This window comes from Scylla paramamosain, chromosome 28, assembly GCF_035594125.1.
Source record: "Scylla paramamosain isolate STU-SP2022 chromosome 28, ASM3559412v1, whole genome shotgun sequence".
Classification (NCBI taxonomy): domain Eukaryota; kingdom Metazoa; phylum Arthropoda; class Malacostraca; order Decapoda; family Portunidae; genus Scylla; species Scylla paramamosain.
This window is the reverse complement of record NC_087178.1, coordinates 1,430,640-1,444,313: the sequence shown is the minus strand read 5'-3', so window position 1 is coordinate 1,444,313 and position 13,674 is coordinate 1,430,640. Positions and strand designations below refer to the sequence as shown.

The following is a 13,674-nucleotide window of genomic DNA, read 5'->3' as shown; positions in this document are numbered from 1 at the left end:
AGACTCATGGAACATTATATTATTATAATTTATTTTTATTTTTTTTCTGATCAAAGTTCATCTGCACTGATAGCAGATAAGATTGGTGTCGGGAGCCATTATAAATAACTTTGTGGTTCCTGGCGAGTAACTCCACACCCACCCACTAATTACATAATGAAGGAGCCGCGACGCACCAAACAACGTGGGTTGGGCCGCAGTTTACTTAATAAATGATTAACCTATCGTAAAGAAGTCCATGCAGTGATTTTAGTCGCTTCCCCTTGGACCGCTGCAACTTACCTATGATGATGGTGATGATAATGATGACGATTATGTTTATAATAATAAATAAGTAATTAAATAAATAAGCAAACAAAAATAAATGAACATAAATAGTAGGAACGAGTGTACTGGCGAAAGAAAAAGCGTCAAGATTAACAATAATATATATATATTTTTTTTCACAAGGACATGTATAGTAAAAATATATTAAGCCCGTTCTACCAAAAGAACAACAACAATGATATGCTTATACGAAATTAATATAACTTACGTTTAGTCTATCATTACAACCTTTTCCTAACCTATAGAATATAACAACCAGCAACTCAATCAGTGCATTACCAAAGACCTTTATTCACCCTTATCTTTCCCTGGGGCTCCACTGGCCCCCTCCCTTCCCCTTCCTCCTCATCATGTTAAAGGCCTCGCGGTATTTAATGAGCTCTGTGGGGTGAGTACCAGCTCTATTATAAGCAATGGCAGAATAGCATGGGTGTTTTAATTTAAGTATACCAGATAAACAACAAAGAATAATGAGATGGTGAGGATAGGTGTGGTGGGGGGGGAGTGCGTTGTTATCACGGCAGCAGTCAAGGTCTGGCGCACCTACTCGTCTTCCTCGTATTTTTCATGGTCATTAGTCACCAGGTGAGTGTCAAGCTGTGTATCTGTGTCCCGCCGAGTGTCTTTCATCCGGTTGTTAAGTCTTCGGCAAACTGCATTCCGTAGATTCAAAATGTTCCCTCTTAAGTTAATGAAATTCGCTGTCATTACAGCAAAGTCATAACTTCTGGATGGTGTTGAGTAATCAGTACCGAATGGTTTGGTTTCTTGTGGTGTTTTCTTCGCTTTAGATTATGTTGCTATGGGCTGGTCACTTCTGGTGGTTCAGTATTTGATTACTGATGGGTATAGTTGTTAGCATAGTTATGTATCTTAACGAATTAAATCAATATATATATATATATATATATATATATATATATATATATATATATATATATATATATATATATATATATATATATATATATATATATATATATATATATGCCTTTAGCACAAAAATTATATATTGAACCATTATCATTATCATTACTGTTTCAATGGACAGGGGTCACCAAACACTGCTGACTAGAATGGCATCAGGATTGGCTGGTCAACGGTATGACCTGGTAGTATTTGGGGCCACCGGATACACAGGACAGTTTGTGGTGGAGGAGGTGGCTCGGACAGCCCAGCAGGAAAGGTCCCAAGGGAAGGTCCCCCTCTCCTGGGCCATAGCTGGGCGCTCAGAGAAGAAGCTGCAGGACGTTCTGACCACAGCCAAGAAAGAGACAGGTAAGCTGTTTCACACATGCAGTATAGACAAATCTATCTTCAGAGGAACTGATTTTGTCAGTTGGAGAGGGAAAGAAAGAACTCAGTGGCATCCTTAATGTCAATGTTTGGTCCCAGTTGCACACACTGATGATAAAACTGAATGCAGAGCTTAGGCAGCCCATTTTAACATTTCATTCTATGAAACTGCTTCTCCAAAGAAACAATTAAGTGAGAGCACACACATAGTCAACAAAGATGAGACTACCAAGTGTTTGGTCACCTTCGTAATATCAAATATCATAAATGCTAATTTCATTAATTCAAGATAAGAAATATGCAAGAAATTAATGTGCATTACAGATATTGATATCTCAAAAGCCTTTAATATCTTTTTTTATCTAACAATGTGCAACGTATGTGATGACAGGATTAAGCTTGGAGGATGTCGGACTCGTCCTGGCCGATGTGTCAGACCAGAAATCTCTGAATGAAATGGCTGCCAAGTCCAATGTCGTCATCAACTGTGTGGGCCCCGTGAGTGTTCTCTCTGTGCAAAATATACTTGTCATTTATCCCAGCAATTTTATGAGTGAGAGTGATTATTGCATGACAAGCTGATACCTAATTGTGGAACTTTTGCCCCTTGAACAGTACCAGCTGTATGGTGAGCCAGTGGTGCAAGCCTGTGTGGAGAATGGGGCCAATCATGTTGACATATCTGGTGAAACTTTAGTAAGTGTACATTATCTGTTGTTTTAATGAAACTTCCAGTCTTGATTTATATTTAATTAGTAAGCATTCTTTTGATAAGTCACATGTACACTTTATAATTCATAAAAGAAGGAAGCTTTTTATCTTATCAGTAAATATGGAAATATTCAATATATAGTTAAGATCAAAGCTGTGCTCCACAGATCTGTTCTATTATGCTAACTTTATAGTGAGAAAATGTTTTTGTGTTCTGCCTAATGTGATAATTCATTCACAGGTGTGTGAATGAAATCAGAGTAAAAAGAGATTTGAAATATGTGAAATTAAATGTGTAGGCCAGCTATGAATGAGACTAAACTAAGAATACAGACAGGAAGATTAGGTCACTGTGAATGAAAAAAAATAATATTTATGTATGTGTATTGTTGAATTTTTAAAATTACTTTTATGGTTTGAAAAAAAAAAAAATCTTATATCTTTGATCTAATTTTGGTTGCCTTCTTTTTTGTAACACCAATATCAACTTTATCTTTGTAATCATCATCATTCAGGATCCATACTTTAACTGTCTTCCATGATGCAGTTCATGGAAAGCATGCAGCTGAAGTACAACAAGGCAGCAGAGAAGGCTGGGGTACACATTGTAAATGCCTGTGGGTATGACTCCATCCCAGCTGACCTTGGCATCAGGCACATGATTCGCAACTTCAAGGGTAAAATTAACCTTTCCACTTCTGTACAGTTTCCAGAGAGTGGGATGTCATTTTGCTTTGTGAATTAGAATTTTGCCATGAAATTGATTTCATCATTAATTACCTATGACTTTATTACAGGTGAACTGAACTCAGTTGAAATGTTTGTGCAAACATCTGGAGGGGTGAGTAAAAAGTACTCATTTGCAAATAAAAATTTTCAAATTATACTGTACAATAAGATAAATGATGCATGGAAGATATGTATTATCATTATTTTAAACAGTTTAATCAAACTTTCAAGCACAAGTTATCAATAGGTTATTGTTGGAGATAGTGCATTACTGTATAAGTTTTGTTTTATACATTTCGTTGTTCTTATTTTCGTGGCACACACTTATTGTGATAATTGTGACACTTTATTCAATTCTGCAACAGAGTTCTAAAAGTGCAATACACACGGGCACAATGGAGTCTGCTGCTCTGGTCATTGCCAACCGGTCAAAGGTTGGGGCCATCAGGAGAGAGCTGTTTCCCACACCATTGCCAAAGCCAAAGTATAAAGTTGCAAAGAAGTAAGTTTTTTTTGTAGTTTATTTAAGTTTGAGATACATTTTATCACTAGCATATAAGTATAGGAGGCAGTTTTTAAAGGTTATATAATTTGTTTATGAAAATTAATGATAAGGTTAAAATCTTTCTTGTAAAGGAACACCATCTCAGAAGTCATATCCTTGACTTTGCTTCACATAATTCTACTTCATCACTTACAGAGGATTTCTCTACAAGAATGACACACTTGGGTACTGGGGTGTGTCCTTCCCTAGTGATGAGCCCGTGGTGTACCGCACTCAAAGATATCGCCATGAAATGCTTGGGGAGCGTCCCATCCAGTTCCAGCAATTTATTAGGATGCCCTCATTGCTGCATGGGGCAATGTTGATCATAGGCATGGCCTACTTTTTCTTGTTAAGCTCATTTGCATGGACAAGAAATTTACTTTTTAAGGTAAATATTTTTAATGTTGACAAACTATATTAGTTTGTCAACATGTAAAACATGTGAAATCTTTGGAAATATGGTTCAGAGAGCAATGCCAAAATATTTTCTCTTCTATTCCACAGTATCCTGACATTCTCACAGCTGGGTTGTTCAAAAAAGCTGGAGCTGAACGAGAATCTCTCAAAAACTTGAAATTCACTGTCACACAAATTGGCCATGGCTGGTCTGAGAAACTAGCTGAAGGCTCAGATGAATATGCCAGTCCTCCTGATTCTTCCATTATTGTGAAGGTAACGTATACAACATTCAGGCTTGTTTCTTGTTTGATTAAGTAGATGTTATTCTGGTGTTGAATTGTCATAGCAGGCTGACACAGGTATACATGTACTGTCATCATTTCAGAATGACAGTAATGATGAGTTAAAGTAGATACTTTGCTGTAATCACCATATATCTTGACATACTAATTAAGGTTCCTCTTACTGCACTTGCAATTATAGTGTGAAAACTATTTTAGTAACTAAGTCAAGATTAAAGACACTGTGATCTGTGTCTAACAGGTGAAGGGTCCAGACCCCGGATATGGTGCTACCTCCATCATGATGGTCTCAGCAGCCATGACTATTCTGAGGGAAAAGAGTTTGTGTGCTGAAAAGTAAGTGCTGTATGTTGAAGTCTGAGGTATTTTGAGAGAAGCAGTGTAGGTGTTTTTAGTGAAGCAGTTGATTTAGAGCTTTAAATGAAAGTTTGTACAGTGGAGGTAAGGGACAAGATGTATGGATCATGCTTTTTATCTCTACACATTTTACGCACAAGATTAGATTCATCAAACATTATGAGCCCTTGTTTTAACATGTCTCACTACTCAGTCCATGAACAAATAGACACAATCACTCTCCTCCATCCATTCAGAAGCTTTCACTCACTTCCTTATTCATTTCAACACATGACTTTCCATCATTTTTTATTTGTTTATTTTCATTTATCTATTTATTTATTTATTCTGCTTGCTCCTATGTCCATTCACAATGCATCCTAGTCAGTTCCATCATATGCCTTTCCCAATCTATATGCTGCACACACTTTCTCTCCTTTTGCTTTATTATGATTCATGTAATGTCTGTCAAGTAAAACTTATCATTATTGATGCAATGGTAAGGAATGTAATATTATTGTTGGTGGAAGGATAAGGAAATAACAGGCTATCCATTGTCTACAGGGGTGGAGTGATGACACCAGGGATTGCCTTTGCCAACACAGGCATCATTGAGCGCATGTGTGAGCGAGGCATGAGCTTTACAGTGGAGCAGGAGCAGCAGAAAAATTAAATTCGGGCCCATCTGTAACCAGTGTACACAAGCATAATGTTAGGATTCCTGTTGTTTTTTCTTAGCTGTTGTAGAATGTGTGTTGATCAAACTTCCATTTATCATTGATGTTAAAGCTTTCAGAAAAGTATATTTTCTTGGATGAAGATCTTTGTTATAGTTATTTGGGAATTTTTGTTATAGTGTTGGGAATTATGGTATGTTAATAAATGCCTGAAATGGCCAGATGTGTAATTTCATTGAACAGCCTTTCATCATATAGCTGTCTTGTTTACTTCTCAGTACATATTGTCTAGCATGCTCATTAAAAGTGTAATTATGCTAATTCAAGGTTTACAGTAACCTTTCTATATTAATGTGTCATGTCTTTTCCTGCATTTGAAGGGTGGTACCTATGAAGGGAGGAGAATGTACTAAAGAAAATACTGAGGTGCACTGAAATTAAAACTTTCCTTTTGTATTTCATTTAGTTTCCTGGGGACATAAAGTGTTCATGACCAAGATCAGGAGGTTGTGTGGTTTCATAATTTTAGTGACATCTTTAATATGGTTTGTATATCTGTAGAAAAAAAAAAAAAAAAAAGCGAAAACCTAACCAAACACCTTCATGGTCTTTGAAACTTACCCCTATGAGAGCTCAGCCATCTCACAATGTAGGTTCCTAGCCCCATTATTAGAAGCAGTTGCAGCCCTCTTCATTCCCTCAGTGGATCCTCGCACCAGCCGCCCCAAGCCTGTCCCCATCGCATACATTACCGCCTGAGCCAATGGTGTGTGCCGACCAAACACCTTAATTGGAAGGGCGATTATTCTAATGAAGGGGAGGATTGCACTCTTCTGGATGGATTAATAATATATAATAATCTGGCACTTCTGCCAGGAGAGAGCTACATACGACCTGCTCACCTAGCGCTTATATCACCGCTGGAATTACACGATAACGGTTAAAGTCTGCTACACTATAATGTCTCTTATTTAATCAACCTATTCATCACTGCAGACAACTACCAAACTCCATAAAATCACCCGTAGCTTGTCAGAATGAATAAATAATAATCATAGTGAATATTTACGTAGAAGTGTTTTTTACCCTTTCATATATATATATATATATATATATATATATATATATATATATATATATATATATATATATATATATATATATATATATATATATATAAAGAGATGATATTCGGAAAGTCAATAAAGTGATGCCATGGCCATGAAGTACACATATTAAAAGTCTTATTTCCAGCGCACGAAAACAAAAGTTAGTTGGCTATTTCAAGTTACCAAGAAAAACTTCCTCACCTCACGGCAAACAGTGCCACGGTTTTCTTGTTTACTAAGGAGAGGTGTCTTGCCCAGTGCCCTTCACGCAGGAGTGTTTATAAGTGAACACCACGCACTTGGCTGCCACTCATGAATCGGTACAGAAAGACTTTTTTTTATACTATCCTGTGGTACTTTGTAATTTTTATACTATCTTGTGGTACTTTGTAACTGATTTATAGCAACCTGAGAGAGAGAGAGAGAGAGAGAGAGAGAGAGAGAGAGAGAGAGAGAGAGAGATTGTTTACGTTGAAACGTTTATATTCCATAATAATTATAAAAGACACATGCTTTATTTTCTCTTTCATATGTGTACCTATTTTGACACACATACTGGAACTGAAGGGAATATTTTAACAATTTCTTGTGCTCGTAAACATTTGTAGCCAATGTAATACGTTATAAATATTGTCAATAACACTTCACGCACTCCTTGCTGAAGAGAAGAATTGTATTTTTAAACGTTCCGTCGTTCTATCTCGAAGACTTTTCACATACTTAAGAAGAATTTATTGGACTTTTGAAGAGTGTTTTTTATGATTCTTGTAATACTCTAACATATTGAAGATTATCACTGGGAAGGAAAACCGATTAAAATCCAACTGATAATCTCTGTGGCGTTTAAAAATAGGTGATGAGAAATCAGATTAAAGTTTCACCATCTAAGTTGTCGTTGTTGTTGTTATTACTACTACTACTACTACTACTACTACTACTACTATCATTATTTAGTTCTTTATATGTGAAATCGTGCAACTTAAGTCTAACTGGAAGAGCAGCAACACACCTGAGCGAAAGTATTGGTGGAGCAGAATTTGTATCTTATCACCTCACTATTTGCTTTACATCCAGAGTTAACAAATCAAAATGAAGAACAAATAAAACATATACATAGCATAAAGTAAACAAAGATGAAAACAAATAAAGGAACACACACACACACACACACACACACACACACACACACACACACACACACACACACACACACACACACACACACACACACACACACACACACAAACACACGCACACACACACTGATACAACATTGATATAATCCTCTGAAGATCGAGAACATTGATTTAATTTTTTAAACATCCTTGAAATCCCAGTGGTAAATTTTCCTGAGCCTCGCCTGCCTGTGTGTGCAGTGGTGGCAGAGTGACATTAATCGAAGCACGTGGAAAGCGTATCGCATGGACACTGTAGCAGAGATCACGCGCTATAAAGAACTGCCGCTTCAGGGCCGCTGTTTGATTTAGAATAGAATTTATGGGCCAGTTTAGCGGAGGTGGGGGCGCAGTGGCAGTGTGGCTGGGTTAGGCTAGTGTGGTGTTGACGGTGGCTGTAACGTGACGGAGCTCCTCTCGGACTCACACAGTCTCTCCGCGATGTCCCCGACACACACCTCTCTGTCCCGTCCCGACCACCGCACCTCCCCACCCCTCCCAACCCATCGCAGCGAGCCACCACCACCCCAGGAAACAACTAAATTTGTGGATGATCTTCCTTCTGATGGTCAAGTAAGTGAGTTAGTTGTTTACTTGTTTATGTATGTGTACGAAAATGTGTTTACGTGCGACTTCATCCTTCAAAGCTGTTGATGGTGTAAATTATCTGAGGTACTTTAGGAAAATCATACACTAATTAAATGAGCTACACAGGCAGCAATACACCTGCCGCCAGTGTCGCAATACACGCCCATGGAAGTTATGACTGACGGCTGTGGGGATGCCGAAAGCTTATCATGCACTCCCCCATCCTTTTCCTGTATTATCCCCCGTCCCCCGCCCCCCCTTCTTCGAGTCTCCTGTGACCCAGAGCCGTTTCCTTTCCCGTCTCAGCTGTGTTTCCATTATGTCTCCGCGTCGCTCTTCTTAAATTTCTGTTCATCATATTTCACCAACTCGGGAATGCAGGTGTAAATAAAATGTCGTGTCCTTACTCCGAACAGCCTTGTGAAGAGCCAACGTGACTATAGCATTTTGTTCTTCATTTGTGTTCCTTTGTGGTCAAGGGTTGAAAACATGTCACGCTAACTCCACAGATTTCCTCTATGTTGCATCACTTACAGACAAGGCAGCTAAAGGTTATTCGTGTCATCATTATCTGTTTCGTAGGCAACGTTCTTTAGACTCTTAATCCGTGGCGATCTTGTTTCTCTTGCTCCTCCGCTACCTACTCCTACATCACTTTTCTTGCAGCTAAGGTTTTTCAGTCTCATAATCAGCCACAATGTTACTTTTCTTCCTTGTCACTACTATTTTTCACGTGTAGTGGTATTATGAGGGTGTTTCTTACATGTCTTTCCTCTCTCTCCTCCAACGAGGTTCTGCACAAGTTCCTTTCCTTAGTTTCATTCTCAGTTTGTCTAACGTACTAAGGCAAGAGTTAATAATCTCTTTTCACTGTTTACTTAGTTTCTCACACTGGTAAGCTCTTGAACAGTCTACAGTCAATGGGTAAGGGTAGATAAGTTTGACATAACGTTAACTATGTCATCAGGTGGCCTCACTTCAATTTAATTTAGTTCCTTCACGCTACTAGTCTGTTATAAACCGTATCACAAAGAAAACGAAGCCGGCATTTCAACGGTTATGCTGCCCGATATTCCAGACCCATTTTCCACGTATTTCTAAACTCAAGGATGAAGAGTGTGACTTACACGAGTAAAGAAAAATATACACTAGCAATTCAGACTACAGGAATGTGAGAGAAAAGTGCAGAAAAATGAGAATTGAAAAAGCTGATGAATGAAGTGAAAGCCAAGAGAAATAAAACACCACGTCTTAAAACAGAGAGAGAGAGAGAGAGAGAGAGAGAGAGAGAGAGAGAGAGAGAGAGAGAGAGAGAGAGAGAGAGAGAATAAAACAAAACAACGTAACATCAATAAAGTAAAATCAAAACAAGAGTCAAAATATAAAAGTACACAGCAGTCTTTATATAATTTTAGTGGTGGAGGAGCAGACCTCAGCCAAACCTCAGCCATACACACATCCTCCCTTGGACTTTTTATTCTGGCGTGAGTTGCCCGATGCATGAAGGCTACAACACCTTTAGGTCTTTCTGCTCAACGTAAACAGCACGAGTGTGTGAGTAGCCAAGTCAAACATCAGAGTAGCGGGGGAATGTGTTGGCAGGGCAGTACTGTGGCTTAAGATGCTGGCGGGGGCGGGAGAGAGTACTAAAATATGGTGACTTTTTGGTTGAAGTAGCCTGTACGGGAAGCACCTTGGGATATACTGACTACACCCGTGGCCAACAGTAAACTCTGCCTCTCACTTTTACTACGTTTAGCGTCTTGTCTCATTCTCAAGCCCTCTGATGTGCTGACTGTCTCCTAACAAAACTTAGCAACTGAAAGGTTCTTAGAGAGAAGTTAAGGTTGAAGGTAAACTAAACACAGTAAAAAGAATAGTGTATTAATACAATACTCCACCACTGACTAACACTACTAAACAAACAACTCTGTCTACGAGGCTGCATTGCTGATAGATAGATAGTGAGTAGTAGTAGTAGTAGTAGTAGTAGTAGTAGTAAATAAACACACACTATTTTTTTTACGACTTTGTTTCTAATTTGTTTAAAACGTTACATTTTCTTTATAACATATAGTTCTCTCTCTCTCTCTCTCTCTCTCTCTCTCTCTCTCTCTCTCTCTCTCTCTCTCTCTCTCTCTCTCTCTCTCTCTCTGTCTGTCTGTCTGTCTGTCTGTCTGTCTGTCTGTCTGTCTCTCTTATTAGATTAAATGGAAGTAGGGATGTTTTCTTGAGAGAGAGAGAGAGAGAGAGAGAGAGAGAGAGAGAGAGAGAGAGAGAGAGAGAGAGAGAGAGAGAGAGAGAGAGAGAGAGTAATCTAAATCATGCAGCAGGAGGGAAAAAATATTAATGAGTCTCCGTAACGAGGCGCTAATGTAATTAAGTTTTGACGTAAATCCTCCTCCATCACGAACCATCAATATTTTTCATTCTTTTTTCTTCCTTTTACATGCTGCTGTTTCTTTTCTTGCAGTTTACGAGTAAGAAAAACCATCACGTGATCAGCTGTACACCGTTTTCTTTCTCGTCATAATTTTGCATGGGTGGAGAAAATGAGAGAGAGAGAGAGAGAGAGAGAGAGAGAGAGAGAGAGAGCGCAAACACGACAGGATAATTTTTCTTCTTTTGAAAACTTCGACTATTTCTTTTACACGAACCAGCAAAAAATAACAATATCGGCTTAAAAATTCTCAAAATCTTCCTTATTTTCTTACGATTTAGTAACGCCTGGCTCACTTTTTGGCTTATCTTCCACTACACCTATTAACACACACTCTCCCTCCTTCATTTCAGCAAATATAAAGGCCGGGCGAGTAAAGTTAAAGGAGTAAATGATAGAAATTAAGAGAGACGTCGGGTACTCCTCGCGTGTTTCGTTTTCTCTCAACAGATGGCAGCGTATATTCCTTGGTGAGAGAGAAGCAGAAGTTGGTTACCGTTTGGAGCGCACCTCTTACGTATACCCCGTGTGTGTGTATGCGTGTGTGCGTGTGTGTGTGTTGGGGGGCGCGTAAAGCGAATGAAAAGAGTGTTGTCTTGTCGAATTAAGGCAAGTAGGTCACTGAGAGGAGATGCTCCACGTGTTGCTCTCCAAAACATCCTCAAAAAAGATGTGAGAGTGGAAACATTGGACGACTGACCCACTGCAGAGAGAGAGAGAGAGAGAGAGAGAGAGAGAGAGAGAGAGAGAGAGAGAGAGAGAGAGAGAGAGAGAGAGAGAATTTCCTGTGCAGATAAAAATACAAAACGTTTATTTACTAATTACATGAATGATAACGAGGGGAAGAGAGGCAGTGAGAGGAGAAGAAGGATGAGAGGAAGAGGGAAAGAGGAGTGGGCGTGCAGCAGGTGTGTAGACTAATGACTCACCTAAAAGAATCAAAACCCGCCAAGCAATGAATCATACATACAAGGAATTCAGAATAGGCAGACGGTGACTCATAGTTTCAGGCAGGTAAGGATAGAAGCACGAGTACAGGTGAGTTCTTGGTAATTAGACACTCGCTCTCCTGAGACAAATACATATAAGGTAGTCTCTATGATTCCACTGCAGGCCAATAATTTAAAAACCTTCTCTACTCATCTCTGTTAGCTATTGCATTTTATCTCAGACTTCTTATCTATAGACCTAATTTTGTATCTTGTCTTCTTTTACCCCAAAGCTGTTAAGATCTTGAAATTCTATCTGCCTTGTTTTCTTTTACTGTCCTCAACGTGTTACTATGATCTTGAAATTCTGTCTGTCTTATTATAATCTTGAGAATCTATCGGCTTTGTTATTATAATCTTGAAACTCTTCGTCTGCCTGGCTTGGTATTATAATCTTGAAATTCTCCGTCTGCCTTGTTATTGTAATCTTGAAATTCTCCGTCTGCCTTATTGTAATCTTGAAATTCTCCGTCTTCCTTGTTATTGTAATCTTGAAATTCTGCGTCTGTCTTAGTATTATAATCTTGAAATCCTCTGTTTTATATTCTTTTACCCTTAAGTTGCTATTCTGATCTTGAAATGTTTAGTTTTGTTTTCTTTTTATCATGTTATTATAATTTTGAAATTCTCTGCCTTGTCTTCATTCATTATTCATAAACTGTCACTTCTATCTCCTTATTTCCCCTCTCCATTTAGTCTCCTTTCTGTTCCGCCTTCCTTTACCATCCCCAACCCGCTCTTCCTTGACTTGACGCAGATACAAAGCTAGACAAGAAAGAATAGAAATGCCGCTGGTTCCTCTTTACTCCTGATAGTTTCTCGTCGTTGGAAGAAAAAAAAATCCTGGAACGATGCAGAGGAAAGATTTCAGATCATAACTTATTACTATTGGCCAGGTGAGCAATGCAGGTGATAAAGGTGGACCTGTGTTGGAAGTAAACTCTTTTTTATTTATTTATTTTTTTTCGGTAGAGATGCAAAGATGTGAAAGGGTGACTCGGTGTTTCAGGCAAGGTGATTACAGCAGGTGTGAAATATATAGCCAGCAATCTGTTAGTTCGGCATCACGCGCTACACTTGTTTTCCTCCATCTCCTTCCGGCCGCTACATGACCCACTTCTTGCAGTTCATTAAAGCGATCAATAAATCAGCCCTTATTCCCTTCCGCAGCTGACCTGACGTTCCCCTTTACAAGCACACACACACACATCACACACACACACACACACACACACACACACACACACACACACACACACACACACACACACACACACACACACACACACACACACACACACACACACACACACACACACACACACACACACACACACACACACACGAGGTTGAAACATAAACTCCAAACACGATTTTTAAACATAACCTTCAAATATAAGGTAAATAAAAAGGGATTTAAACGCGTGCTTCAAACAACAGCTTCAAACAAGAGCTTCCAACAAGAGCTTACAATCCTCGTGTGACCTTCGGCGTGAAGCACTAAGGTGAAGCTCGTACACCGCCCCGGGTTAGGTCAGTGCATCGCCCTTTAATTATTGAATTTTTCACAGGAGCAACAACCAAGGTTCCTCTCCCTCTCCCTCTCCCTCTCCCTCTGACCCTTACTGCCTCGCGTCCTTGACAGGTGGGCCGGTGAGAGGCAGGCAGGAGAGGAAGAGGAAGGAAGAGGATAATGGACTCCTAAATATAGATTCCTTGATTTACATGGTTGTTGGAGTGGTTTCGTGTGGGTCTGAAAGTTGTAGGGAAGAAAACGAGAAGAGAAACCAAACAATCAAGTCCTGAAGATGGATCTCCCAGTCTTCGTGACTTCTTGTGTGGCTTCGTGTGGGTCTTAAAGCTGTGGGGAAAGAAAATGGGAAGAGAGACTTAAAGAATTAATTCCCAAACATGGATTCCTCTACGAGTATCTTTATGATTTTTATTTCAGTGGTGTGGGTGTTAAAAGCTGCTGAAATGAGTGAAGGGAAGGGGTTATTTTGGTGGCGTAAACTGCCGGTGATGTATTTTGAGACTTGTTATTATCTT

At 39.1% G+C, this 13,674-nt stretch overlaps 2 protein-coding genes across 6 annotated transcripts in view; both read left to right on the top strand.

Moving 5' to 3' along the window:
• Positions 1–559: 559 nt before the first annotated feature.
• LOC135114659 (lipid droplet localized protein-like) lies at positions 560–5,545 on the top strand. 4 transcript variants are annotated; one of them, XM_064030515.1, is made up of 11 exons: positions 560–715; positions 1,379–1,605; positions 2,015–2,121; positions 2,239–2,319; positions 2,882–3,011; positions 3,132–3,175; positions 3,429–3,565; positions 3,764–3,998; positions 4,115–4,282; positions 4,553–4,647; positions 5,212–5,545. In XM_064030515.1, the coding sequence occupies exons 1-11, from the start codon at positions 678–680 to the stop codon at positions 5,318–5,320; spliced, it is 1,371 nt and encodes a 456-aa protein (XP_063886585.1). In that variant the 5' UTR covers positions 560–677; the 3' UTR covers positions 5,321–5,545. The 4 variants fall into 4 exon arrangements, with proteins under 4 accessions (XP_063886585.1, XP_063886583.1, XP_063886586.1 ...); XM_064030513.1 differs by lacking the exon at positions 560–715 and adding an exon at positions 757–912; XM_064030516.1 differs by lacking the exon at positions 560–715 and adding an exon at positions 856–960.
• A 2,340-nt stretch (positions 5,546–7,885) lies between these two features.
• LOC135114663 (sodium- and chloride-dependent glycine transporter 1-like) overlaps positions 7,886–13,674 on the top strand; it is a 106,264-nt gene continuing 100,475 nt past the window's right edge. The window contains exon 1 of one of the 2 annotated variants that reach the window (XR_010275619.1): positions 7,886–8,181. Coding sequence is in view for 1 of the 2 variants with exons in the window: in XM_064030528.1 (XP_063886598.1) it covers positions 8,050–8,181 (132 nt within the window). In the remaining variant the exon portion in view is untranslated. The remainder of the gene's footprint in view (positions 8,182–13,674) is intronic. The other variant, XM_064030528.1, reaches the window with a different exon arrangement.